The sequence below is a fragment of the Rutilus rutilus genome, assembly GCF_951802725.1.
Source record: "Rutilus rutilus genome assembly, chromosome: 3".
In the NCBI taxonomy this organism is placed as follows: domain Eukaryota; kingdom Metazoa; phylum Chordata; class Actinopteri; order Cypriniformes; family Leuciscidae; genus Rutilus; species Rutilus rutilus.
Window position 1 is genome coordinate 26,431,310 of NC_140211.1, and position 27,901 is coordinate 26,459,210.

At 38.5% G+C, this 27,901-nt stretch overlaps 2 protein-coding genes across 4 annotated transcripts in view; both read right to left on the reverse strand.

Annotated features, from left to right (window-relative positions):
• Positions 1 to 11,317, reverse strand: part of adcy7 (adenylate cyclase 7) — a 57,401-nt gene extending 46,084 nt beyond the window's left edge. For both annotated transcript variants that reach the window (XM_084403991.1, XM_084403990.1), the window contains exon 1: positions 11,119 to 11,317. The gene's annotated coding sequence lies outside the window, so the exon portion shown is untranslated. The remainder of the gene's footprint in view (positions 1 to 11,118) is intronic.
• A 270-nt stretch (positions 11,318 to 11,587) lies between these two features.
• tent4b (terminal nucleotidyltransferase 4B) overlaps positions 11,588 to 27,901 on the reverse strand; it is a 32,014-nt gene continuing 15,700 nt past the window's right edge. The window contains exons 2-12 of one of the 2 annotated variants that reach the window (XM_084404143.1): positions 26,993 to 27,116; positions 21,059 to 21,105; positions 20,343 to 20,463; positions 20,139 to 20,246; positions 18,803 to 18,931; positions 17,373 to 17,586; positions 17,091 to 17,217; positions 16,366 to 16,475; positions 16,090 to 16,223; positions 15,827 to 15,970; positions 11,588 to 15,245 (exon numbers count right to left, since the gene is read on the reverse strand). In XM_084404143.1, the coding sequence (XP_084260269.1) occupies positions 15,117 to 15,245; positions 15,827 to 15,970; positions 16,090 to 16,223; positions 16,366 to 16,475; positions 17,091 to 17,217; positions 17,373 to 17,586; positions 18,803 to 18,931; positions 20,139 to 20,246; positions 20,343 to 20,463; positions 21,059 to 21,105; positions 26,993 to 27,116 (1,387 nt within the window). In that variant the 3' untranslated portion in view covers positions 11,588 to 15,116. Of the gene's footprint in view, positions 15,246 to 15,826; positions 15,971 to 16,089; positions 16,287 to 16,365; positions 16,476 to 17,090; positions 17,218 to 17,372; positions 17,587 to 18,802; positions 18,932 to 20,138; positions 20,247 to 20,342; positions 20,464 to 21,058; positions 21,106 to 26,992; positions 27,117 to 27,901 lie in introns of both variants that reach the window. The other variant, XM_084404142.1, reaches the window with a different exon arrangement.

The window sequence follows — 27,901 nt, forward strand, 5'->3', positions numbered from 1 at the left end:
CAGGTCTGAAGGCAGTGCAGTATAGGCAGCAGAGCAGTGAGGTACGTCGCTTCAAACAACAATTAACCTTTTCTGAGAGATTTCAATGAAGAAGGACTGTCGTTTTCTCGAGCTCCGCAATTCACTTGTCACAGAACAAAGACAAGTGTGTCTCAGACATGTCATGTGACATCAGACCTGAACACCTGGACTCTTGCAGAGCACAAACACTGGCCTTCAGGTGCTTTCAAACCTACATAGGCTCCCCCACCATTCAAGGAGCGTAATTCTTCGTTTCTGTTCTCCATCTATACTTGATGTCTCCAGTCGCTTATATCGGTGGAAATCCATCAACAGAGTAAACGCACCAAATTTAAAAAAAGGTGATTTAAAGGGATAGTTCACCCAAAATGTCAATAATGTCATCATTTTTTATTTTTTTTTCTGTGGAACACAAGAGAAGAAATTCTAAATATGTTTCAACCGTTTTTGTCCATATTATGGAAGTCAGTGGGGTCCAAACCTAAGTGAGTAAATGATGACATAATTTTCATTTTGGGTGAACTATCCCTTTAACAAAGACAGGATAAGTTTAGCCCCAAAAAAGGATGATTTAAAGGGATAATTCACCCAACAACAGACATTAGTCAGGGCAGACACCATATTGAATTTTATGCAGATGAAAACAAGTCTCTGAGGAATAGACAATAGTCTTTACTATATGAAGGTATAAATGAACTGATCACAACATTTTCAACACGAACAACTGTCAAAACAGCTTTATTGAATTTTATTTCTTTTTTTTATGGCATTTTGTCATCTGAACAACTGAAATGCTATGAAACTACAGAACGATCTATTGAACAAACTGTACTTCTACCCCTCTCAGCCTCGATTTCATACCTGTCAAACATTAAATATGGCGCTATACCCTGACTAAGGACTATTGTTATCATTTACTCACTCTCATGTCGTTCACAAATGTATATGTTTTTCTTTCTTCTGCAGAGCGCAAGAGATGTTTGAAGACCGATTCAACCGTTTTTTCCATACAATGGGCGTGCAAAACAGTGAATAAAAGATGGCAGATTTTTCCTTTTTAGAGTTTCCTTTAACAAAAAGAAAGGAAAAATATGCATTGTGGACAACAGGTTTAGTTTGTCTCTTCATGACACACCATTTAGGAAAGAGAATCCCATCTCAAAACCCATTCACAAACACTGTTACAAATACACCCAAATCTGGCATGCTCAATCCCATATATACATAATAACAAATGCAAAATATCGCAAGAACATGCAATAATCGGTGTTTAATAAGGGATTAAGATGAACGGAATCCATACAAAAAAACACTGCGGCGACACACACTATACAATGCTTCACATTAGCACCTGAAATACCTTTCAACGGCAAATGATCTTCAGAAAGAGCTTCAAGTGTCACATCTTTTAGGACAAAGACACAAGAGTGTCAAAAGGGTCAAGAGCGGGAGAACTTCCACACAGTCCACACTGCGCAGGGATAATGTCCACACCTCTGCATCTCAGGATGAGAGCGCGTGTGAAGGAGAGACGGTGGAAAAAACGAGAAGACAAGGCTAGACAAAACATTACATCAGTGCTACGAGCAATCACACACTGCGAAAGAATGTTCAGAATGCATGTGACACACGGATGCCGCACCTCCGCTTTATATTATACTCATAATATTTTTGCTGTTATCAACTACTGTTTGCTTAAATGCAAGCTTTTGTGCCTGTTGGAGAAAAGGTTTTTTGAGGGGTTGAGGGAGGGGATAGGCAGAGGATATATGGAACAATTAATCAGACTGGTGCGGTCCAGCAGATGAGGGTAAAGAGGGAGGGAGGAAAAACAAAATGAGAGAATAAGAAAGGGATTACAGGAAAGACACCATAACAAAGACAACAGATATGTTTTTTTTTTATCAGCTCAAGTGTGCTTTATATGAGAGGATCAGACGTGGCAAATTAAATAACCTCTTCATCGCTCACATGCCAAAGAAGATCTGCCATGACCTTGAGTAATCTCAAAACCTGATGAACTCTTTGAAGTATTCGGCTTCATATTAAAGTTTCTTACGCCATAGACCTTTTACGCAAGTAACCCGTTACGGAGAATTTCAGGCATCTAAAATAGTCAAGTCAAGTCATCTTCATTTATATAGCGCTTTTAACAATGTAGCTTGTTCCAAAGCGGCTTTACAGAGATACAAGGATAGTTTAAAGTAACAGAGATTGTTTTGGCTTTATAGCAGTTCTTGAATAAAGTTATTTTCCAGCTAAAGTTAATTTGATTGATTCACTTCCGTCGCAACTTTAAACGCGAAACCTGTGAGAACGCTGATGACGTGCACATGCGTATTACGAGTTCAGTCTATTGGTATGCGCGTTTGAATCCGAATATACGGTATGTGCGCAGGTTTGTAATTCCCTACAAACCAAGCCTTAAAAAACGACTTGTCTGGCCTTAACATTTTTGATAAAAAATTGTATCACTTCGAGGTAGATACGCGAACCGAATTTTCCCGACAACGCTTTATCTGTAGAGTGGCAAAGGGATCCTCCATAAGGAGAAACTAGGTGGAAACTAGTTGGCACTTTAGCAGCTATGACATCGGGTCCAGGTGCAAATAAAACTGCAGCAGCATGTGGTCATCACATCAGAGAAAATATGGTAGAATCCTTGAGAAGGTTTACCAAAACATGGATTCCACAATAACACTTCAATGTTTTGCTAAATCTAGTGCAGCATACTAGTTTGTAGTACAGCTGAACAAATGGGCGATCAGTACATGATCTAACCCTTGGTGCTGAACTCCTATCCAATATTACTGAAATACAGTTCTCTTTCTTTGTCAGACATTACTGAAGAAGGATATCGCAAAAGAGGCACAGAAGACTTCAAAGCAACACACACATACACACACACACACACACACACACACACACACACACACACACATTCTTGTACATCTATCTTTATGAGGACATTCATTGACACAATGCAATCTCTAGCCGCTTACCCTAACCTTACCCATCACAACTAAGTGCCTAACCCGAACCCTTACCCTAAACCTACCCTTAACCTAGGCTATTTATAACCTTATCCCTAAAACCAAGTCTTGACCCTCAAACAGGCCTTTAAAGGGGTTTCAGAAAGTGAGGACCGGCCAAAATGTCCTCACTTTACTCACTTTGTCCTCACTCCAATGGTCTAAAACTCAAACTGGTCCTCACAAAGATAGTTGTACAGTACAAGTACACACACACACACAAACACGTGTGCTTGCTTCACTAAATTAGTGAGGACATTAAATAGACTTCCACTGATTTTATATCAGGTTAATATTTTCTATGGCCTCAACCCAACCCCTACCCCTCAACCTAGTTTTGTGCAAAACACTAGATTAAAAAAAAGAAGAAAAAAAAGGTCAATTTATAAGCCTTTTAAACTCGTGATGACCAGTACAATGTCCTCACTAGTCAGTTGTCATAATATTTCACTATATAAGTGAGAACATTTGTCCTTCACAAGTATAGCCAAGCCTGTAGTGTATACACACACACACACCCTATTAATCACTTGATGACACTGAAGTGTTTAGAATTTGACTCCAGCTTAGCTGACCACCTTTTTAAGAGATGGCTGCAAACTCTACAACTCCTCCACACAGCTTGAACACAGAAGTGTGAGATCTTGTTTTAACACAGAGCTGTTAAGCAACTCAAATAGACAAAATCTAAAATAGATCAAACAGCACATGCTTCACTGCCCACAAAGCCAGGAGTGCAGCAGACTGCACTGAGGGGAAGCAGTTTTGACCTTCCGAGTGACAGTCAGTAACCTTTTGTGGTAGCTGTGATCACACTACATGGACTGTTTGCTTAACATTTAATACAACAGATGTCTGTGATGCTGTCACTGTACTACAATCGCCCTCTCTCACTCTCTCTAAAGAGTGTTTGTTTGTCATATGTGTGGTATGGTCATATTTCTGCAGATGAACCCTGTCTGTCAAGACCACAGCACTCAAAAATGAAACACAATTACAATCAACCATACCATATTAAATATCCCACTAATGCCTTTAAAGAGCAGCGTGGCACCACTTCGTCTGTTATTGGTTTGGTGATTACATTACTGGACAGATTGATTTTGTGTAATTGCCTATAAAAACATCAATGAGATGAAGGGATTCAGTGGTCATCAATCCTTAAAGGTAGGGTAGGCAATTAAAAACAAAAAACTTTTTGTTATACTGGTTGAAACTCTCTTCACATCCTGATAACAATCTATAATAGAAGTGGTCTGATCTTCTGTGGAAGTCTCAGGTCTCAAGTCACCAAAAAATGTTCGTCCAATGATGTCCTACCTCCTCGTCAACTTATGTATTTCCACGTCTCCGCACACCCAGTTCGCACAGATATGTCACGTCATCAGCTTGGACTAGGATTTATGTGTTTCTATATCAACACAATCAACACCGAAATGAATGTGCAGCAGTCAGGTGGTACAAGTAAGAGCTCTGTAAGTTGTTTACGTTCATTATTACTGTAATGCTATGTGCTTTGAGACATGAGGTTATTTAACATCATCTCTTTTCTTGTGACACTTTGCAGACTCTGCTCTGGCTGTGTACGTTCATGTGTTTTGGAGGAGGCGTAGCTTTGGAGATGATCTGAAGGGAGGGTGGGTTCTCATGCTTTCAAAGCTAGCTCGCTATTGCTAGCTTCTCCAAAATTACCTACCCTAGTACCTTTGTACAGGTACAGGGGGCATACTACAGAAATACAGAGGCAAATCATAAGTTGATTTAGGATTCTTATCTTATCTTATAAAATCTCATCTTATCTGTAGTTAGGAAATCTTAAACCCCTCCATCGAGTTCGGTAATCAACTCTCAGGTCTGTTACCAAGCAACCAACGACACGCAAACAGCTGCTGTGAAGTGAAATGGAAAAACTGGAGAATGGAGAAACAAAATAAGTGGTGCTTTTCCTAATCTTTTTATTTCATAGGAGTCTGTAATTATTTGTCAGAGTTTTGTCGTCAAAGTGCAGCACATCATTTGGGTGTTCACAAAGTCTTTCCATCATCAAACATCGCTGTTCTTGATCTTGTATCATTAAGGCGAGACACGGCAGGCAAAAACATATATTTTTAATGCAGTGGTCAGTTTTGAGATTTTGGGCTAGTTTACTCCTTTAATATGTGTTCTTTCAAGCTGCTATAAAGAAAACGCTGAAAATATACATTACAATGTTTATTTTATTACATTTTGTTTACTTGCGGCAGTAAGTTTCTCCCGAATTTACCAAGAAGTTAGCATTCCAACAAGACATGCCGAGTTACGTCTGTTTACTGAAGTCTGTCATGACCGGTCTCATTGTAAAGCTCTGAGTCTCCTGCACAATGCTATGTAACCCAAATTTTCTTTCTGTCAGTAACCAATCGTGAATGTCCAAAGGGGGATTTAAAGCTAACGACGAAATCTCATTTAGAGCTATTTAAATCTTTAACTGCCGTTTTCTCAAAATGACTTTTTTGTCATTCTCCAGTACAAACATCTCAGCCTATGGAGCACCTGTGTACACCAAACTTTCCAGTCATACACTTAGCAGTATTCTGAAGATATTTTCAGAGGGATTTGTTAATAAATCATTCCTGGCCTGATTTATGTGCCATTTTAATAAAAAATAAATGGTGAAAATCGATTTTTTAAGGATATGGACAGTATATTTTAATGAAAGCATATATCCTGAAATCCCTCAGAATTTTTTTTTCATCTTGTGTGTAAACAAAATGAAAAAAGAATTTTGCACCTGGCTTTATCATATGTTCAGATCTATCTACCGAAAATATATGCAAAATCGTGCATATTTAATGAGATAATGCCTAATTTGCATAATTAAACATACACATTTCTAAACCTTGTAATACATTTTTTTTATATACTTGTGTAAGTAATCAACTGAGGAAGTTTCATGGTGATATCTATTATTTAAATATTTTACCACACCAGTGGGGTTGTCCTAAAGTTAAGAGAGTTTTTAGGATTTTTTTCTTAGGGTTCTTAGGGTGCTTCTGTAATACCCTTTTCCTATCCATAGTTAAGATAAGATTATTCACTTAAGAAATGTCATTTTGTAATAGCTTTTGTCCTAAATGAGGTCCTAACTGAAATTGCCATGGTTACCAAACAGATAAGATAAAGTTTCTAAAGTTAGGATCTTTCTGTAATGCGCCCCCCAGAGCAGAGCATCTTCATAGTAGAGGTCGATCTGTCCAGCACTAAACGTCACAGAACACGTCATGAAAGGAAAACTGTGAAATGCCCTTGTTATGACAGTGGAACTTTAAGTAAAAAATTAAATAGTTTGTTCATTTTCAATTGAGATAAAGTAAAAAAAAAAAACTTTTTAGCACTAAAGCAACTTCAAAATTTCCATACAACTGTGTGTAAGTGTAAGACAAAAAACAAAAGTAAGCTCAGGAAGTCACTCCCTGAAAGTGCACCAAATTCCATTCAGTGGAAAAGACATCGCCTGTGTGGATATTAGGATGGTACACTCCAGAAAATCTCCACAGGAGGAAGGGAGTGTGCAACTAATGGGACGGAGTGGGAAAAACTCAGGGAATATCAGAGAAGAACATCCTATACACACACAGTTGAATGTTTAACCTCTCTAGCCTCTACCCTATAGATCTCCAGCATTAGCGAGAGAGAAGGGTGGAGAACAAGTCAAGGGTCAGAGAGGGTCCATGTGCTTCTCAAATTAAGCATAAGTGATCTAGCAGTTCTCCATTGTCTTATGGAGCGATTGTGCGTAAAGTAGGAGAGAAGAAAATATTGGCTGTCACAATAATAGCAACATTGATTATGTTATTATTACTAAAATTACACAGACACACATACAGTATGCATACACAGATCCATACATGTTCAGTACAACTGACTTTTTGCACAATCGGATTTACATTTAGCCTCTGTGGCCAATGCAAATTCCAAAATGTAATATTGAGTCTATTATTGAGATTTTCATAATATAATAATAATATTTAATAATATTAAAACGGTCAGAGTTGTAGATAAAAGAGGCAAACTACAAAAATGATCTTGACAGGACAAATAAAGTTATATTTGATAAACATTCAATAATCATTGAAATTGAATGGCAACCTTCTCAGGAATCAACAAGCAGAGCATTAGCTTTGAAATATATTTTAAGACACTGTAAAGTCCAATATGGAAATGCACAGTAATGCTTGCACATCCGCTTTTTCTCATGCGTGTAGGCCTACACATTACCAGTAGTCTGACCACAATGCTTTAGCACATTTGGTGTGAGGTTATAATTAACCTTATGTCTGTAAGTAAGGCTGTCTTGTCACTTGCTTTCAGGCTCGATCAGGCTCTCAGTGGACTCAGTCAACTCTCTGTTCAACAGATGCCCAACACAAACTCGTACAGAAAACACAACAATGCACTTTCACCTTCAGTTTGGCAGTTGTATTAATCCACTTGTATTTTGTATGTGCTACATAGTACACACAGCACCCCACAGCACCCCATATTGACAGAAAAACACAGAATTGTTGACATTTTTGCACATTTATTAAAAAAGAAAAACTGCAATATCACATGGTCCTAAGTATTCAGACCCTTTGCTCAGTATTTAGTAGAAGCACCCTTTTGATCTAATACAGCCATGAGTCTTTTTGGGAAAGATGCAACAAGTTTTTCACACCTGGATTTGGGTATCCTCTGCCATTCTTCCTTGCAGATCCTCTCCAGTTCTGTCAGGTTGGATGGTAAACGTTGGTGGACAGCCATTTTCAGGTCTCTCCAGAGATGCTCAATTGGGTTTAAGTCAGGGCTCTGGCTGGGCCATTCAAGAACAGTCACAGAGTTGTTGTGAAGCCACTCCTTCGTTATTTTAGCTGTGTGCTTAGGGTCATTGTCTTGTTGGAAGGTGAACCTTCGGCCCAGTCTGAGGTCCAGAGCACTCTGGAGAAGGTTTTCGTCCAGGATATCCCTGTACTTGGCCGCATTCATCTTTCCCTCGATTGCAACCAGTCGTCCTGTCCCTGCAGCTGAAAAACACCCCCACAGCATGATGCTGCCACCACCATGCTTCACTGTTGAGACTGTATTGGACAGGTGATGAGCAGTGCCTGGTTTTCTCCACACATACCGCTTAGAATTAAGGCCAAAAAGTTCTATCTTGGTCTCATCAGACCAGAGAATCTTATTTATCACCATCTTGGAGTCCTTCAGGTGTGCTTCCATGTGTCTTGCACTGAGGAGAGGCTTCCGTCGGGCCACTCTGCCATAAAGCCCCGACTGGTGGATGGCTGCAGTGATGGTTGACTTACTACAACTTTCTCCCATCTCCCGACTGCATCTCTGGAGCTCAGCCACAGTGATCTTTGGGTTCTTCTTTTCCTCTCTCACCAAGGCTCTTCTCCCCCGATAGCTCAGTTTGGCCGGACGGCCAGCTCTAGGAAGGGTTCTGGTCATCCCAAACGTCTTCCATTTAAGGATTTTGGAGGCCACTGTGCTCTTAGGAACCTTAAGTGCAGCAGAAATTTTTTTGTAACCTTGGCCAGATCTGTGCCTTGCCACAATTCTGTCTCTGAGCTCTTCAGGCAGTTCCTTTGACCTCATGATTCTCATTTGCTCTGACATGCACTGTGAGCTGTAAGGTCTTATATAGACAGGTGTGTGGCTTTCCTAATCAAGTCCAATCAGTATAATCAAACACAGCTGGACTCAAATGAAGGTGTAGAACCATCTCAAGGATGATCAGAAGAAATGGACAGCACCTGAGTTAAATATATGAGTGTCACAGCAAAGGGTCTGAATACTTAGGACCATGTGATATTTCAGTTTTTCTTTTTTAATAAATGTGCAAAAATGTCAACAATTCTGTGTTTTTCTGTCAAATATGGGGTGCTGTGTGTACAATAATGAGGAACAAAAATGAACTTAAATGATTTTAGCAAATGGCTGCAATATAACAAAGAGTGAAAAATTAAGGGGGTCTGAATACTTTCCGTACCCACTGTATATGCATAATATAATATGTTTAAGGCTCACAACAGGGACATTTCTCAACAAGAAAGCAAGACTAGACTAGCTTGACTAGCTTGGAAACGTGTCCTGCATCAGGCATCTCATGTCATACTGAAACCCATACATCTCACTCTCATTGATTTTTTTTTGATTGTTCCCTCTCAGCATGAAAGCACAATCCAGTATGCCATCAAGTAAGAATGAATGTCCCATTAGCCCATATCGGGTGACATTAAGTGGCTAATTTATTACTTCCTTGCATATTATATGAGTCGGCTGTCAATAAGTCTAAAACTCCATTCAGTGAACATTTAGAAGTGGTGACACAACATTACATAATATGTATTACATAATAATAACAATTGTAAGATTTACTATTTGAGTTAGGGTTAGGTTTTAAAATGTACTTTTACTCAAATTTACCAAAAACAAACAAAAACATTTAAAGATTTTTTTTTTTTTTATACCGGGAAAAGGTTAACAACTTAAAAGTTATGTTCCAGTAGCTGACTGTTAATAACACCAAAAAGCAAATATTTTAATTCAGGAAACTTCAGATTCACTTCCTGTCTCCTAAATTCTTTCATCACCCATTAACTTTTCTGAGTTGGAAGAGTTTATCTGTACAGTGCTGAATGCGGCTGTCGTGCCAGATTCTGTACCACAATGACTCTGCTGTGGTAAGATGGGTGATCCATCATACATCAGTCATCATTATTTTTGACATTTCATCATAAATACTCAAAATGTTTAGTTTTCTGAACAAATCAAGCAGTGATTGATTTAATGCCAATGTTATTTAGTCTCTACTTGCAATTAGACAGCTAAAGAGCAGCTCTGACATGGCAGAAACCCTTTTTAACAATAGCAATTGCACCAATGACAAATTAGAAAATGCACATATTTGCATACAATTATACTTTGATATTTCAAAACCATTCATTTCTATCAAACACTTACAGCAGTTTACAGAAGATTAGAGTGGACACTTCCTCTGTGAGGTTTCATCTTCGGTCATGGCTTTTTTAAGGGTTTCCACCCTTTATGACCCGTGATTTTCCATTACTTTTCCAGTCGTGCATGATTACTAGATGTGTTTTTTTTTTTAACATTAAGATTGCTGGAGAGGATATTCCATATATATAATATAGAAACTTTGATTTCCAAGTCTAAGTGCAAAGCAATTTATATTCAAAACAGAAATGCCTATCATTTTTCCAGGACTAGAGAATTCAACTTTTAAAAATCCAGTGAATCGAATTTAATCAATCGCCTTTTGTTTTATCACTGTCTTTCTCCTCTGTTCACTTTCAGATGGTAAGCCCAGTGGCTTTGTTTGCTCAGAGTACACTGCATACGATAAGCCTCCACTGCACTTAGATTCATGCACACTAACATATTCATTTCCTGTACAGAGACCATTTGTGTCAAGAAGCAAACAAGTTACTTCCACTATCTAGCAGACATTGCCTGAGGATTGCAGCTTCAGCTGTGTTGACTGTATTTGAAATTTACTTTTATGAGGAACAGCATATTATCTGTATTCAGAAAGATTTGGGACATCAACACTAGTCCCAACAGACACTCAGTAACAAGTCCCCCTGTTTCACGGGACAAGAAGATGTGTTTGCGCTCTACACTGATACTTCAAACAAATGAGACCAAGACATTAGTACCAACTATTTCAGGGCATTTTAACTCTTTCTGTAAGGCTGGACAACATTCCTTCCACGTGTATCAATAATACGGGAATAATATAGATTTTCAGTCAGGAATGTTTACGCTTTCTCTCCGAGCCGAACTGACGATGCCCCGCAGACACGAAACGAGACCTGTGATGGTGATCTCAGGCAGAAGAAGCACTCGTGTAACCGAAAACGTAAACGAACCACCTAATATTAGCCTACATTTTAAAACGAAAAAAAAAAAAAAAACGAAAAAAAAACAAAGAACATCTTTGTTCGCTTATTTCCCTTCGGGAGTCCATGGGTAACTGTACTCTACAGGTATCTAATTCGCTAAAGCGAGAAACTTCACTCACCTGGCCGCTACTGTCGAGTGCTAAACTCAGTTTTTCTGTTGCCGAATCCCACAGCTATTAGATAAATTCGATTTTGTCCTCGGTTCCGTGTTTGACAGTGTAAAATCTTGTCTGTCTCTCTCGCAGATGCTCGAGCTCCAGAGGCTCGATCACAAACTGTGCACGCGCTACCGAAACTACCTCGTATCATGTCTGCTTTGCGCGCGCCTCCCCGCGTGCAGCAAAAACACGACTGTTCCTGCCGTGTTTTAACTGTGTGAGACTTTGTAATTGCATGCTGAAACAAACTTAACCAACAAAAAACAAAGAGAAGAAAGTGTTTATCTTCTGCACATGTCCACATGGTGTCCAGTCCAGTTTGTATGTTTAATGAATGTAACCATGTTTTCACACTGTCTTCTTGTGTGTGAATTTTTGTTGTTGCGTTGGATTGTAAATTGTAATCCACATAAAACACAGCTAACACTGATGATTTTAAAGTGCATTTTTATTGTAGAATACAGAACTTCCTTTTGATTGAGTTCAAAATGGAGCTTTATTGCCTTTTCGTTCTCACAAAAATATACAAAACATATTTGTCTTAACAGTAGTTATAAGAGCTAATAATATGACTGACAGCTTCCAAACAATGACTCAAAACAATTTCATTTCAAAATAAAGAGCAATCATGGAATATATATATATAAAAATAATAAAAATAACTGTTTATGCATATTCAATATTCGTTCCTTTTTGGGATTACCAGTTTTTAACATTGATGTGACTATTGAGAAGTCAACAGAAACAATGCAAAAGCTGCAGTTCTGTGCTTTGTACATATTAGTGAACCAGCTGGAATAGCCTACACTTCACAGAGAGGCACTACAAGTAGGAAATATACCAAAAAGTATAATTAAACAGTATCTCTGCCTTTTTTTTTTTTTCTTTTTTTTTTGGTGACTGCTTTTGGGAAGTGATATGACTGCTCAAGCAGCAACAATTGTTCCCAAAACACTGCCGTATTACATATATATATATATATATATATATATATCTCACAGATCACACAAATGACAAATGGCATGTCATGGTATTTGGCATGTCAGACAATTAAGATGAGGATGAAGTAAGTGTCCGAGTCTGTCTAGGGCAAAGCTTCCCACCTGGACAAATGATGTAGCTCAATTCTTCTGCAATGGGTGATGAGTCTCCAACAATAATAATAATTAAAAAAAACACACTTAAGAGTTGGGATTTTAACTATTTTAAGATTATCAATGCTTTCAGTGTCACGTTAAACCTGGTGCACTTCAAAAAATTTCACACCAGATGTTCTGTAGTACATAAAATGGAGCTGCTTGAGCTCAACCTGATGATACACTTTTAAAAAGAATTCCTCTGAAAGCAAGATAAAAGTATTTTCTAATGGAAAAAGAGTTTGTACGTCCAGTAAATGTGCTAGCAGCAAATTTTAAATCTCCTCAACCAATACAGAACCAAGCAAAAATCTGTGAATATATATAGATCAAAGCATACCTGACCGCACATAATGTCAGGTTTGCATTTTGTCAAGTTATGTTTTGCTGCTTCCAGTGACTATAGAACAATATACATTTGATGGCATTTGGCTAATCAGCCTATACCAAGCCATAGAACAATATAAAAAAATTCCAAACAACAATTGATACACTTAACATTAGGACAGTAACACAATTTACTGCAACTTTAAAACAAAATAAGTGTTCAGCAGAAATAGTAAATGTACCACTTTTTATGTTTGATAGTTGTGCTGTAATTTTTTTTATTGCATGGATGTTCATGGATACATGTGTAGTAAACCTGTCTCTGGAGCACTGGCTGTGGCACTAATGATCCTCTAATTGCTGTCTCTGCATCTCTCACTCTACAGTGGCATCCATCTGGTATTAAGACATAGGCCTACTACTGGCTTTGATACTCCATAATAGCATCACATACACTCAATACAGTATTGCCTGATCAAAAGCCATCATCTCTTTAACTTACACCAGAGATCTGTGAGTATTTCAAAACTATTAGGAAAATCGTTTAAAAAAAAAAAAATTTATCAAGTTACAGGGGAATTACAGTGTATGAAATAACCTTAGGTTACACCACCACCTACTGTTTATCTGAAGAACTGCAATAATATTAATTTTGAGAGAACAGGCATTCTTACACAGTACATCAAGGTAGTGGAATGGCGAAAAAAATAAAATAACAAAAATAAAAATAAAAATCACATAAATTATTTTACCTTATCTCCATTTAAGTAGACCAGCCACAAATAAAAATGTTTAAACCACCTTTTCTATATACCTCTGTTAAAATGTACTTTCAGAAATATACTTGGTCACTCAATTGTTATCGGAAAATGGGTACTTGACAAAAAAAATATATAGCACACTACATTACAAGCAACAATCATGTTTTGCCACTCAGCCCTAAGACAGAACACAAAACATATCTGGCCACTATGGTCAGCATATAGAAATCTGCTGTCATTGATAAAAATAAATACATTAACAAATTCAACTTATATTGTGATGGGCAGAGAATTCAGAGAAGCAGATTGAAAACCACAGCTGTAGTGTTCGTCAAATTTCCAGATCATTGCACACTTCTCCTCTAGCAGACAGACAGCAAGGATCTTGTTAGTGCAATCTCTCTCTCTCAAACACACAAACTGTCTCTCTCTCTCAAACACACAAACTGTCTCTCTCTCTCAAACACACAAACTGTCTCTCTCTCTCAAACACACAAACTGTCTCTCTCTCTCTCTCTCTCAAACACACAAACTGTCTCTCTCTCTCAAACACACAAACTGTCTCTCTCTCTCTCTCTCAAACACACAAACTCTCTCTCTCAAACACACAAACTGTCTCTCTCTCTCTCAAACACACAAACTGTCTCTCTCAAACACACAAACTCTCTCTCTCTCAAACACACAAACTGTCTCTCTCTCGCTCTCAAACACACAATCTCTCTCTGTCTCTCTCAAACACACAAACTGTCTCTCTCTCAAACACACAAACTGTCTCTCTCTCAAACACACAAACTGTCTCTCTCAAACACACAAACTGTCTCTCTCTCTCTCTCACACACACACACACACACACACACACACACAAACTCTCTCTCACTCGCTCTCTCATTTCCAGATGTAGTCAAATGTTAACTCTCTACCTCTCTTACTTGCCAAACAACAACAACAACAACATTCCACAAACAATACAACAGCAGAAGAGGCTGATGATAGGGGTTGGCAATTGAACCCAAACCCATACATAGCTGTGAGGAGCTGTTTTTCTATTAATGTGTGTACATCTATAGCATGGCAAAAATTGAACAGTACTATAAAAGTATTATGAAACCATTTTCGTGTTTGATAATATTTTTGGGGTATTTTTCCTTTTTTTCCTTTTTTGTATCGTTTTCGGTTTTCTTGTACAAATATTTGTATAATCTGTGTACATGACAAAAAAAGAACCACTCTTCAAAAAAGAACATGCATAATTTCTCTTGTACTAATTACATATTCATGTTTTTTTTTAGACATTTAAAAATCTTTGCACTTTCAATATAACATTTTTATGTAATTTGAGTCTTTTTTTTCCTTTTTTTTTTTTAAATTTCAGTTTTCCTCAGTGAGGCAAAAGTCCAGGGCTTCAGGTATTGCTCAAGTTGAATTCTCTCTCTCCTACATTCTCTGGTCCTCCACGTCTCCAGTAGAGCAGTGCAGCTCCCCTATGGGCAGTGAGCAGAAGCTGTGCAGAAGCCAGTGGAGTTCAGGCCTAAACTCTCCCACATGATTTCAGTCCCATGGCATATGCCCCACTTGACTTATTCTTTTTTTTGTGTGTTTTGTTCTTTTCCTTTTCCAGCTACAAAGTCACACGCATCCCTTGAACAGTGGGACAGGAGAGAAAAATGATACCACCAGCACCCTTCAGTGGTCAGAGAAATTAAGAGCAGGTGTGAGTCTGCAGTAACAGCTCCCCCTATCTACACAGGTCCCCATCACGCTGAGGTTTCCTCTTCTTTATGAGGAGTTTTTGAGACTTGTTTTGCTGCATCTTGTTGGGGTTGCTGTGTGACCCTTGAGCACTTTTGTTAGCAAGCTGTCGACTCTGAATAAAACAGGAAAAAAACATGACATTATGACATTCATTTTAAAGTAATTAAACAGTAATTTACGGATTTAATATCAGTTAATGCATTAGGTATCATTAAACAAAAGTGAAAATTCGTAAGCATTTATTAATCTAGACTAGTTTATTTATTGTTAATTTTCTGTCAAGGTTTGTTCATAATATATTAGTTAATTTACATATTCATAGCATACAATGGCAAGTTTATTAGACAGCTGGATTATTAGGAAACAAGCTAAAACAGGGAGAAGGATAAGAAGGAGGAGGAGGAGAAGGAGAAGGAGGAGGAGAAGGAGAAGGAGAAGGAGAAGGAGGAGGAGGAGGAGGAGGAGAAGGAGAAGGAGAAGGAGGAGGAGAAGGAGAAGGAGAAGGAGAAGGAGGAGGAGGAGGAGAAGGAGGAGGAGGAGGAGGAGGAGGAGAAGGAGGAGGAGGAGGAGGAGGAGGAGAAGAAGGTGAAAAAGAAGAAGAGGAATAATAATAATAATAATAATAATAATACTAATGTGAAAAAGAAGGTCTCAATTATAGGAAGCCTATAGTCACTTCTAACAGGTTCTTACCTTATTTCCCTTATTAGTGGGGGTGGCCATTGTTGCTGAATGATTTTGAGATCTGTGATTGGACAGATTCCTTTCTGTATTCTCACTGTAAGAGCCTCGCCCACCCAAAGCTTTCGCTGTCTTATAGGGTGTTCCATCAGAATCCTGCAGAAAGCCAGTAAAAAAAACAAAAAACAAAACATGTTTTTCTTTGGATTTCACCAATACAGACAAAGTAAAATCATTTATTTGTTTGTTTTATGCCAAAAGTATGAAGTACTTACCGCATCACTTGAGCTAGAGGCCGTTAAAGATGGCGATGACGATGATGATGGTGATGAAGGAGAAGAGGGAGAAGGAGAGGAGGAGTTGGATGACACTTTGCTCCGGGGGACAGGAGGAAGCCCAACACCATCCTCTGAAAGGTTATTATTACACTCATCAAGTTCCTCAGGCTTAACTAGCAGTGTGACATCATTTGCTATAGAGAAACAAAAAATGTATATTCAGCTTTCTAGAGTGAGAGATGGATCAAAATAAGCTCAGAAATAATGTCTTACCATTACAGTTGAGGACCGGCTCTTTGTTGCTCTTCTGACCCCACTGCGCACTGATCCAGTCACGGTACTCTGCTACTTCCTGTGTGACACGGATTATTCTACCTAGAATACTGTGGGGAAAAGATAAAACCAATCAAGAATCAGATCCTGATATTAGCACAGAATTTGTTTTTCCACCTGATTTTACAATATTGTCTGTCAGTTTGCAGTTGTTTTTTTACTGTCTTTTTCTCCACATATTGTATGGCATGAGCTGACCTATGCTCAGAAATGTATTAGAAGCATCAAGCTTTTTGCAGGAATCATTTGGTGTCATTCATCATACGTACAAAAATTCTGCGTATAAACGTTTTCACTCACAAAATAAAATAAAAATAATAAAAAAAAAGTGCACAAATATGCGTATATACATGTTGCCAACGAGAGATCTGAAAAAATTAATGTGCTTATTGTAGTTAACTAGGTAAAAATCTTCAGTGTATAAATACAAATATTCCTTGCAATTAATAGTGACTGAGACCCATTATCTATGATAAGGTGTGCATATTCCCCAATCAAGAGAGCTTGAATACAGTGGTCCTAGTGTCTATACTACATATTACATCATGGCTCAAAGTGTCTCTATCAAATTCACAACTTGATACCAAATATATTTGATATATTTTCCAGCCCTAACAGCTGAAAAAATGAAACGCACACATCTCTTACAGTTCTCTTTGTCTCACCTCTCTGACTTGTTGTTGGGGTAGTACTTGGCAATTGGGGATACAGCGTGACTTAAGACAACATAAGCGTAATCAAAAGCCTCTTTCACCTGCATCGCCCCATATGAACTTCGTCCGACATCATTTCCTGTGGCACACAAACACACAGAAACAAATTAGAACAATTAGAACATCTTCCAAACAATCTATGATGCTATTTTCATATCAGTTGAACGGTTTAAAATGCTAAGCAGTTGACTGTTTAAATCTTATCAGTGTGTGCATAAGGGCTTGTATGTGTACCTGGCTGCAATGGATCTTCAATGTAAAGCATAGAGGGTCTGTACCCATCTAGCATGCCTTTCTGCACTTCATCTTTGGCCACGTATGAGCCACCGTCTTTGATCCTGATCCCCGTCTTCAGGTAGTTAAAATTCCGTCCGTACAGCTCAAAAAACTCAATCAGCAGCACACCCAGGTTTGCATTTGAACTACACACGTCCTCTCTATAGTGCAGCTGGGAAATAAAACAGTAATTAGAATTGTGATGAAATTGCTATTTTAGCAAAAAGCCTATAAACAATTTCCATTAATCGGGTGATTTTCACTTCAAAGGTAAATCTGCAGAGGCATATTTACCTCTGATAACCAAAGCAAGCTTTAGCAAGCTGATATTCACAAAGAGAAGCATTACATCATTTTCCACTGTTGAGATATGCATTAAGTTGTATTCTAATGTACACTGCTGTTCAAAAGTTTGGGTCAATAAGATTTAAGTGTCTTATGCTCATCAAGGAATAAGTATCAAAAACACAGTTAAAACAGTAATAATGTGAGATATTATTAAAGTTTAAAATAACCATTTTCTATTTTCAAGGTTTTTCCTGCGTTTAAAATATTTTAGCCGCCAAAATGAATCTTTGTCCCACCAAAGGTTTATTTGGTTTATTTAATGTGATGATACCCGCTGCTAGCCGGCTGCTTTAAAACACTCCTGTGAGTGTTTGTGTAAGCGCTCTGTGAAGAGCGTCAAAGCTTTCTATTTACAAGGTGTTTTCCAGCGTTGAGCAATGTAGCCAATCACAGACATATCTGTTGAGCACGTGAACGCAATGGCCAATCAGATGTGTTTAAGTTAGTCAGAATCCCTCAACACCACTCAAAAAGGCTGAGTTTTTGTTCAGCGAGAGTTCTGCATGCTGATGAATCCTTTCATTATAACCGACAAAGTGTAAACAAGATGTAAATAAAATATTCATTGCACAGCGTAGACAGTTTAATTGATAATATCAGCAAAAGATCTTTGCTTGCTTTCTGTATATATATTTTTCATGCTGCCAACTACGCAATGCAAAGGGTCTGGATTAACGATATTTAAATGCACAACTGAATCCGACTGACCGTGATAACCATAGCAATGGACAGAACAAAATGCGATACTGTATGTCAAATGATTTGTATAAATGCAAAATAATAAACCTGACACTTTTTCTATGTAATGTGTTACTTTGCCATTCATTTTATTACTAACTTTTCAAATCAGCAGATTTTTAAATCTAAGCACTGTTTTATGACCCGTCCTGAAAGTGATTATTTTTTATTTAATGAATAAATAGGTTTTAAGTTAATATTTCAAACTGTTTCTTTGCATTTATTTTGGCTTTATTGTCAGTACTTATTCATTTAAATACACACTCTCAATAGTACCCTAAAATAAGTATGTAGAATGTTACCTGTAAGAAGCTGACAGCCATGAGGAACAGACTGTATGATCCGATTCCTCCTGTGAAAACCTCATTCAGCTCTCTTTGCAGTAAAAACTGCTTCAAAACCAGCACCAGGTACGGTAACACAGGATATTGCTGAAACACACACACACACACACAAGTCAGAACATGATTGGGAGAGCCAATAGAGTGGTGCAGGTATGACATCACTTTGTAGGACCGGTCCCATTGTCCCAAAGTCAATGAGTTTTTTGAATGGGGTTTTGGTTAAATGGCTGAAATCAGGTCTGCGGTGAACAAGCTCAAGACACTTTCACGTTTTATTCTACCACATGAAATACATCAATATTACCACACACACACACACACACACAAGGGGTGGAACGGTACATATATTCGTATTGAATCGAAACGGTACGGGCGTCACAGTTCGGTGCATAAATTTACACGGAGAATACAAGGTATAAAAATAAATAAAACTCGCGTGCAAATTAATTAATGTAATGCGGAACTACTGTTAGATACGCAGGTTCTTTAGGGACACCTAATCTGTAGCCCCACCTTAGCTCTGAAGCAGGCTGCGATGTAAAGATTGCAATGCTGGAATACGTTGTGTGTGTCTGTGTCTGTGTCTGTGTCTGTGTCTGTGTCTGTGTCTGTGTCTGTGTCTGTGTCTGTGTCTGTGTCTGTGTCTGTGTCTGTGTCTGTGTCTGTGTCTGTGTCTGTGTCTGTGTCTGTGTCTGTGTGTGGGGCGCGGGCGCGATCGAACAGGGGAAACATAAAAACATACTCTGTCATTTTGTTTATACAGGACATCATTCAAACTGCAAAGTGTTTAAGTTACTGTTAATTAAAATTAAGGAAAACAAATATATTAATCTGAAATGTAGCAAATTAATTTTCAATTCATTCAGGTACAATTACCAAACATATCTCAAGGTCTTTTTGTCTTTTTATTAATTTAATTAATAAACTAATTATATGAAACTATTGTCAGTGAACTACAAATAAACTGGTTCTATGCCTTTACTTTATTAACAAAACTTATTTAAAAAAATACGAAGCTTTAGTAATTTATTTTCCTTTGGTGGTACAGCCTGAGACATGCACAAGCCTTCTGCATTTTTGTTTTGCTTTTCCCTCCATTGTACCGAACCGTGATGTCTGAACCGAGGTATGTATATTTTTATATATATATATATATATATATATATATATATATATATATATATATATATATATATATATATATATATATATATATATATATATATATATATATATATATATATATATATATATATATATACACACACATATATACATATACATTCACACTCACCTGTTTGAAGTCCTTAATGAGGTTTGCAGCTTTTACACCACTCTGTACATTAAAGCTGATGTCCACTTTTACCTCTGTGTGTGCATCTGTCAGTTTAATGATGGGGACCTACAGACACACAGAGCATTAAAAGACAAGCAGGGATGTCTGACAGATGCCAAAAAACACTCAACACACATGTATGACACACGGCAGTGCTCGTACCGTTGCTTTATCCAAGACTTTGACAGAGTTTTCATCTGCCACTTGTCTCTTGCGTAGCGCCTCTTCCAGAGTCCAAAGAGGTAAAGTCTCCCAGTGACCAAAAACCACCAAGTCTATATCACTGATATAAAGAGAGAGGATACAGAGGAGAGAAAGTTTTTTAAAAAAGCAAACAGAAATCATTCTCCTCTTAAGAAATAAATAATGAATTGATGAAATGAATAATAAAAAAAATAATCTGTGTATTGATGTTTTGGGAAAAGTTTGATGGCTTTTAATAAATAAATAAAAATGATCTAAGTGCTCCTAAGTATGTTTAGAATTTACTGACGTCACATAACTGAGTGCTAAACTCAACTGCTTCAGCAACTAGAACACGTGTGTGTTGGCACAGACAGATTTATTCCACTAAGCCACAGTTCAGTAATCCAGGTGTTGTATAAATGCAGTACTGGTGTGTGACATGAGATTGACTCTCACAAAAAATGCAGAGCTAAAATTACAAATCTTAATCCCTCCATGCAAACACAAAAAGTTCAAATACACATACATCTCTACACGTCATAATACTTGTATAATACACAATTACAAAAATTCTTAAACTTTAGTTTAATTCAAACCACAAAACAGTTGTATGTACAAGACCATGCAAGATACCATAAGAATATTGTGCTCAGTGAAAAAATGTAGCAAGAGAAAAAAAATCATAACATTACCTTGTAGGTAAATACAAGCCTGTGCTGAAGCTGCCAAACACTTCAACCTGCAATCAGAAAATAGGAAAAGAGGTTCAACTCAGTCTTCCCCTACAAGAACCCAACAAACATCCTGTGTTCATATTTAAAACTGATAAAAAAAAATGTTTTAAAATCTAAACATGCAAATCAGAGTTTCTGTCTGAGTGCACAAATGTAATTATTTGCAAAATACACACAAGGACTGAAACGGGTGAGAAAGATGTGAACTCAGATGCATGAATATATGTTGACAGTTACATGCTATGCAAGCCTATGGTACAATGTACTCAACACCTTAAAAGGTGCAGTATGTAATATTGACAGCTAGCGGTTGAAATGGGTACTGCAGTCCAAATTCAAAATATTGGAGAGTTGTTTCCCCCACCCCCTCATCCTCATCCTCGATGCTCACGCGGGTTGCCAGATTGAGGACACAACAGGGACGAGCGCAATTGACAATGGAAGGCAAAAAGCCTTACACTAAGTTGAAGAGTTGATTTATCTGCGTTTTAATATGCCTCTGGTCATAGAGCTTTTTAGATTGATGCAGAGGCTTTTTAGGTCGGGTAGAATCTGCGATCACTGACCCAGTTTGTTCGCTGGCTTCCATGGCTGCAATATGCTGTGTTTTCCACCAACTGGCCACCTGGGGTATCGAAATGCTATTAGGTAAATAGGCAGTGGGTGGGATCACACAGACCAAAACAAAAACAGAGATTCCGACACAGAATGCACATTTCAAAGTGGAATAACTTGCTGTAGAACTGTATTTTGGCATGTTTCCTAAATATCAGGAAACATATGGTATTTAGTTCAGTCAATTTTTTTTTTTTACAGCACATTTGAGCTAAGCATAAATAATTAACCCTAAAAAAGGCAAGTGTGGAAAATGATCATCAAAAAAATAATTTCATGTCACGTTTTATATCATCTGGACTTAAGTAAAACATATCCAAAATAATTTTTTGAAATATTTTATGTAGTTTGGATTTTATGAGTTGTATCTCCAAGGATATGTTGCCCTATTAGGGTATAAAAAAGGCCAAAGTCATCAATTCTCCTATGATTTATTTTATTTTAAAAAAAGAAAACAAAATATTATATACACTGCCCAGAGGCCAGAAGGACGAGTTTTCTACTGGACCCCCCACCAGCCACAACCCACCCCTCACCCCGGAATGCGCAATAATACCGTGACAGGTACAGGGGGCCCAGTTTACCTTCAGACACAATTTATTGTCAATACTGTGGATAATCCTTTTTTTATACCCTAATCTGGCAACATATCTCAGGGGACACTTTTCAAAATGCAGTAAATAACAGCATGAGCAACATAACTTAATTTTCTTTAAAAGTAAATTTAAAGAAAAAAAGTTCTTAAAGTCCCCCTGTGGTGAAAATCAAGTTTATAAATGTTGTTATAAATATTAGTAAATATATGTAAATATTAGGGATGTCAATTTTCACAAATTCCCATGATTGATCGTCGTTTCAATTAACGATCAATTAATCGATTAATCGTTAGCCTTAATACTGCAATTTGCGTCCACTGCAGTGGCAAATAGCCAACAGCATGACAGGGTCTGCAAATGCAGCTCAGAACGCTATGTTCCTCACCAAATTAATGAGGTGGGTTTTTAATATAAATAAAGGGCTAGTAGGATTGTAAAATGTTTCGACGTGATTGATAATTTAATTAAATGACTTCTTTAGTAATCAAATATAACGACTAATACAACGTGTCAATAACGCCACAGCGGCTGTCTACCAGTGCCCTGCTCAAGTCTGAGTTCGAACTGTTCCCAAATCAGCTGAACTGTCTGGGGATGGAGTCTCCATTTCCCGGGATGTGGCCGAAATCATGAGAGCTCGTCGGCTGCACGATTCAGCTCTCCTGGAATGTAAATGGCTCTAAGCGACCTCAGATGCTTCTGACTCCATAAGAGATGGCGGGCGAGTTGCGACATACGGCAGGAGCGCAGACCACCTTGTCGGTTGATGTATGCTACTGTCACCATGCTGTCTGAACGGACTAGTACGTGTTGGTCCTTGACCAACGTTCGAAAACGGTGCAGAGCCAAACGTACTGCCAGCAACTCGAGGCAATTGACATGCCAAAGGCGCTGGGGTCCTGTCCAGGAGAGGCATCTGTTGAGACAACAACATGCCTGGACACCCGTTCTAAGGGCAGTCTGGCCTTGGTACTTGGAGCGTGCCCTGTTGCTATGCCCATCTCGGGACTCGATCGCGAAGCCAGTGCTGAAGTGGTCTCATACGAAGCAGTCCGAGCGGCGTGGCTGCCACTGCGGATGCCATGTGCCCCAGGAGCCTCTGAAATAACTTCAGTGGAACTGCACTCTTGTCCTCGAATTGACAATTCAGCAGTGACTGCGCGCACTCACTCGTAAGCTGCGCATACATGGCGACCGAGTCGATTTCCATACCGAGAAAAGAGATCCTCTGCACGGGGGAGAGTTTGCTCTTTTCCCAGTTGACCCGAAGGCCCAGACGGGCGAGTCCAAAAACTGAACCAGCGGGGTCATGTGAACCACAGACGTACCCACGATGGGGCAGCAAGGCGGAATGACTGGCCCAGACATGGGAGGCGGAGTGTGAGGGGCCTTCCTGCGGCTACCTCCACCGGGGGAACCCCAGTGTACCCATTGGCCGCCGCCCCGTCGAGGGTAGAGGAGGCGGAAGAGGTCACTGAACGATCACGGGAAGTCAAAGGAGACTTCCAGGACCTCATGACCTCTTCATGCACCTCCGGGAAGAAAGGTATTGGGGGTAGGTGCTGACCGGTGTCAGAACTCACCGTCCCCAAAAACCAATCGTCCAGCCTTGAGTGCTCGGGACAGGGTGGAGGGTTCCACTCTAGCCCGATGCTCGTAGCTGCCCGGGATAGCATGGCAGTCAACTCTGGATCAGACTCAGGCAATGCTGGCACATCCGAAGGAGGCAGCACAGCCTTTATCTCCAGAAGACTCTAGCCCACCTTGTGATACGGTGATAGACAGTGTCGTCTTCTGGATCGCCGAATGAAACGCGAGGCCCACCCGAAGACTGGCCCGCGACATCATCCGGCAACCTCACGGGTTGCAATGTGCAAGAGGGGGGTGTGGTCTGAGGAGATCTAGACAAAACTTGTCTACCGCACCCAGAAATACACAGGCGAGTCATCTTTAAAAAGATGTGCAGCTCTTTTAGAGAGGAGAGAAAAAGCTCAACAGTGCGTTGAAGCGCCCAGGGAGAAACACACACACTGTTGGCAGATCAACAGCAGGTAATGTGATCTCGCTGGAATATGCCGTAACACCAACAGCACTGAAGAGTCGCTCGTCTCGTAGTAGTAGAACTCAGAAAGGCTTGCAGAGGAGTGAAGAATGCTCTTGGCTCTGAAGCAAAAACATAATGCAAGATTGCCACGCAGCTCCTTTTATACCCACGCGGTGGAGCGGAGTTGCGCTATGCAAATTCTGCAGACCCATGGCATTGTTTTGCCATTGGCTCATTTTCTAGAACTCGAAGGTGATAGGCTTCTAAGCGAAACCTCCCGTTTCGTCATTCACTGACGTAACTCGTAGTGACTGACTGAAAGGGAACTGCAGTGAACCAAAGACAGTCTCAAAAACGCGGTTTGAAATCGCTGGTGTTTCTGACGTCACAAACTACCTGTGAGTGGAGGCGGGGCAAATTTGCATATTCATAGAACCATCTATACTAAATGAGGCAAGGGTTTAGAGTTACATTCAAGCTATTTTAAGGCATGAAGAATTTTTTTCAAAGAAAAAAAAAACTTTTAAATATGTTGTGCACGTTGCCTGTTTAAGGGTTAAGGACAAGAATGCAACAACCTGTGTTTCATACACAGAGGGACTTAATGACATGCATGTGGTTCAGAAATAGCAGGTTAAGCCTCTCCTTGCACAGTTAAATACACAATCTTCTTACACAGACTTTTCACATCCTTTAGGTAATATTGAGAGGGTGATTGAGAATAATTGATATTTAGTACTAACCATTAGTAGCTGTTAGCCTGTGCACTTATCAGCTCACAGGAGAAATTCACTTTTTATAAGATAGAATGTCTGACAATATGCATTCCCAAATTACACAAGCAACCAGACACTGGCACTGAGGAAAAGATGCTAATTCTGTTTCCTTAATCTGTGCATGAAGACAAACACCACACTGTGAGATCCAATATAAGCATGCCCCTGAAGAAATCAGTCATACTTTGATAAAATGCATGTCATAGCTACAAGTGCTTTGGTTACTTTTCTACCAATTTGCCCTCATATGGCTAAAAACATGCGATCTTATGTTATTACACAGAGTATGTTGCCATGAAACATTGCCCTGCACTCTAAGCTAAATATATAAAAACAGTTACAACCAGAAATAAAACTAGGCTTTTTTCAAAACACAAAAGGTCAAATCAGACCGTTGAAAAGCTATGGATTATTTTTGAGCAAGCAAAAGACTTCTTCATATAGATACGTTCATTTTTCAGTCCATTATCCATGCATTTTAAAAATACATTTTAGCAAAAGAGGGTCCTTGCCACTTCTGGAATGTGCTAAAGGGTCACTGTTGGCCCTTTAAATGCCCCCACTGGCCACTATTTATAATCATAGTTATTTAGCATACCATAGGCTACCTCTATTCTGAAAAAAACATACCTCTATTCTATTCTATAACATACCTGTACATACTGTCCATTGTCTATTTATATTGTGTTATTCACTTATTTCATTTTTATTATCCGTCTTATTACTGTCATTCTGTCTGTGCACTGGAAGCTTCTGTCACCAAGACAAATTCCTTGTATGTGTAAACATACTTGGCAATAAAGCTCTTACTGATTCTGAGTCTGTTGATTTAGCTGTGCTATCCTTTTAGCGGATTCTGTACAGTTTAAATTTCCATGTCATGTGTCTTTTCTTTACATTCAACACCCATTAGGCATATTTCTTTCACTGCTAGAAAACATTAAGAAGCTGTCTTTAAAACTCCAGAAGATGATTGATGAAAAAAGATGATTAAGCCTTGCCTGCCTTGCCTTGCAATTTAATTACAAAGTAAATGTAACTGTAATAATTTACAGGTATTGAGAAAAAATGTGTAATTAAATTAGTTACTTATGAAAAGGTTAAAGTTTACACCTGAATATTTTCTGTAAAAAGCTAGAATATGTTGAACATTAATTTGAATATTTAATTTGAGGTTTTGATTTGCACAATGCCTCTTGCCATTTAAAATGATGCTATTCTGATGCCTTTGATTGGTTCTCATTTTAATTTGAAGCGCATCACGTCTGCCAATTACATCAATCCACATTGCCGCTGAAAGCTTTAGGCTACAACCTGTCTGAGAGTTGCCACCATGGTGAATGATAAACATGCATTTCAGTGTTGGAAATTAGAAAAAAAAAATTAAATAGGTTAACTTGTAATCTGTAACCCATGACATTTCCAAAGTAACCTTCCCAACACTGAGCACCAACAAATTCAATATGGCTGGACTAAACAATGCAAACTGTAAAAAAATTATATAAAGCAAAATCACTGTTAAATGGTGACCTGAGAAGATTATTTCTTATATTTCTGATGGGTTCCAGTCACAACTTAGAAATGGAGTCCCCCAGGGCTTTATATTTAGACCTCTGCATGTCCATGACACCGGTGTAATGGTGAACTATCCCAAGAATAAACCCACACATGGTGTTTGATATTTAAACGGTCAACTGGAAACTTGAAAGTAGGCAAGTGTTTATATTTATGTTCGTATTAATGCATTCATGGCAGATACCATATTGATTGTGCCTAGTTGTCCAAATATCTAGAATACGAATTGCATAAACCTCAAGAAAACAATCAGTTTAACTAAAAGGTGTGTGTGAGTAACACAAACCTCGGCATTTGGCCACAAGTCCTTGATGACCCTCTGGATCCTGGCCACCACCTCCAGCCTCATGTGCTCCTCCTCTGGACGAGGAGAAATGTAATCATAAAAGTCCTTTATCTCTTCATGCAGCCTGGAGAGAAAGAAAAATAAAGTATTACATAATCTAGTTCCTCAAAGAGTGATTGCATTATTAGCAATAAAGTCATTTAATGTGTAACACAAATACTATATTAAAATGATTTAGCAGCACAGTACCAGGCGATGATAAATGATAAACTTGGTGTTTAATAATAAACCTGGTTTCTGATGACCTGAGCTGTTGTGAGTGTCATACAATAACAATAAAGAAAGAATAAGACATTACATAACCAATAGTATGCATACAAAGGTTTTTTGTTTCACTAGGTTAAATACACCTAAACTACTTAGGTGCCTATGCTCATTGTGAAATAAATGTACAATTTTAAATATAAGTTTTCTATTTTAATATATTTTAAAATGTAATTTATTAATGACATAACTCAGGGTGACAGAAGAACAAAGAAACAAATTCACACCCTAGCTACAGGTAAGTAAATATTCAAAGACAGGTTATAACAGCAGGGAGAGCTAGTGAGGCTTCTGAGTCAGGAAGAGGGAGAGTGCAGCTACTATCTAGGTGACGCCTCTTTATTACACATCTCTAATAATCTGAAACAAGTTCATTTCAACCTGAATGCTTAAATGTAGTATTCTGACACTGAAACTGCCCTGGAACGTTACCAAGATGGCAGAGTGAATTGACTTGCAGTAAGTGACTTGCTCTACGTGTGGCTTAAGAACTGAAGTCTTTCCTCCTGAGGTTGAACATAGAATCTGTGTGGACACTGCAATTACACCTACACTAAATGAACGTTCTGCATTGGTTATTTCTGT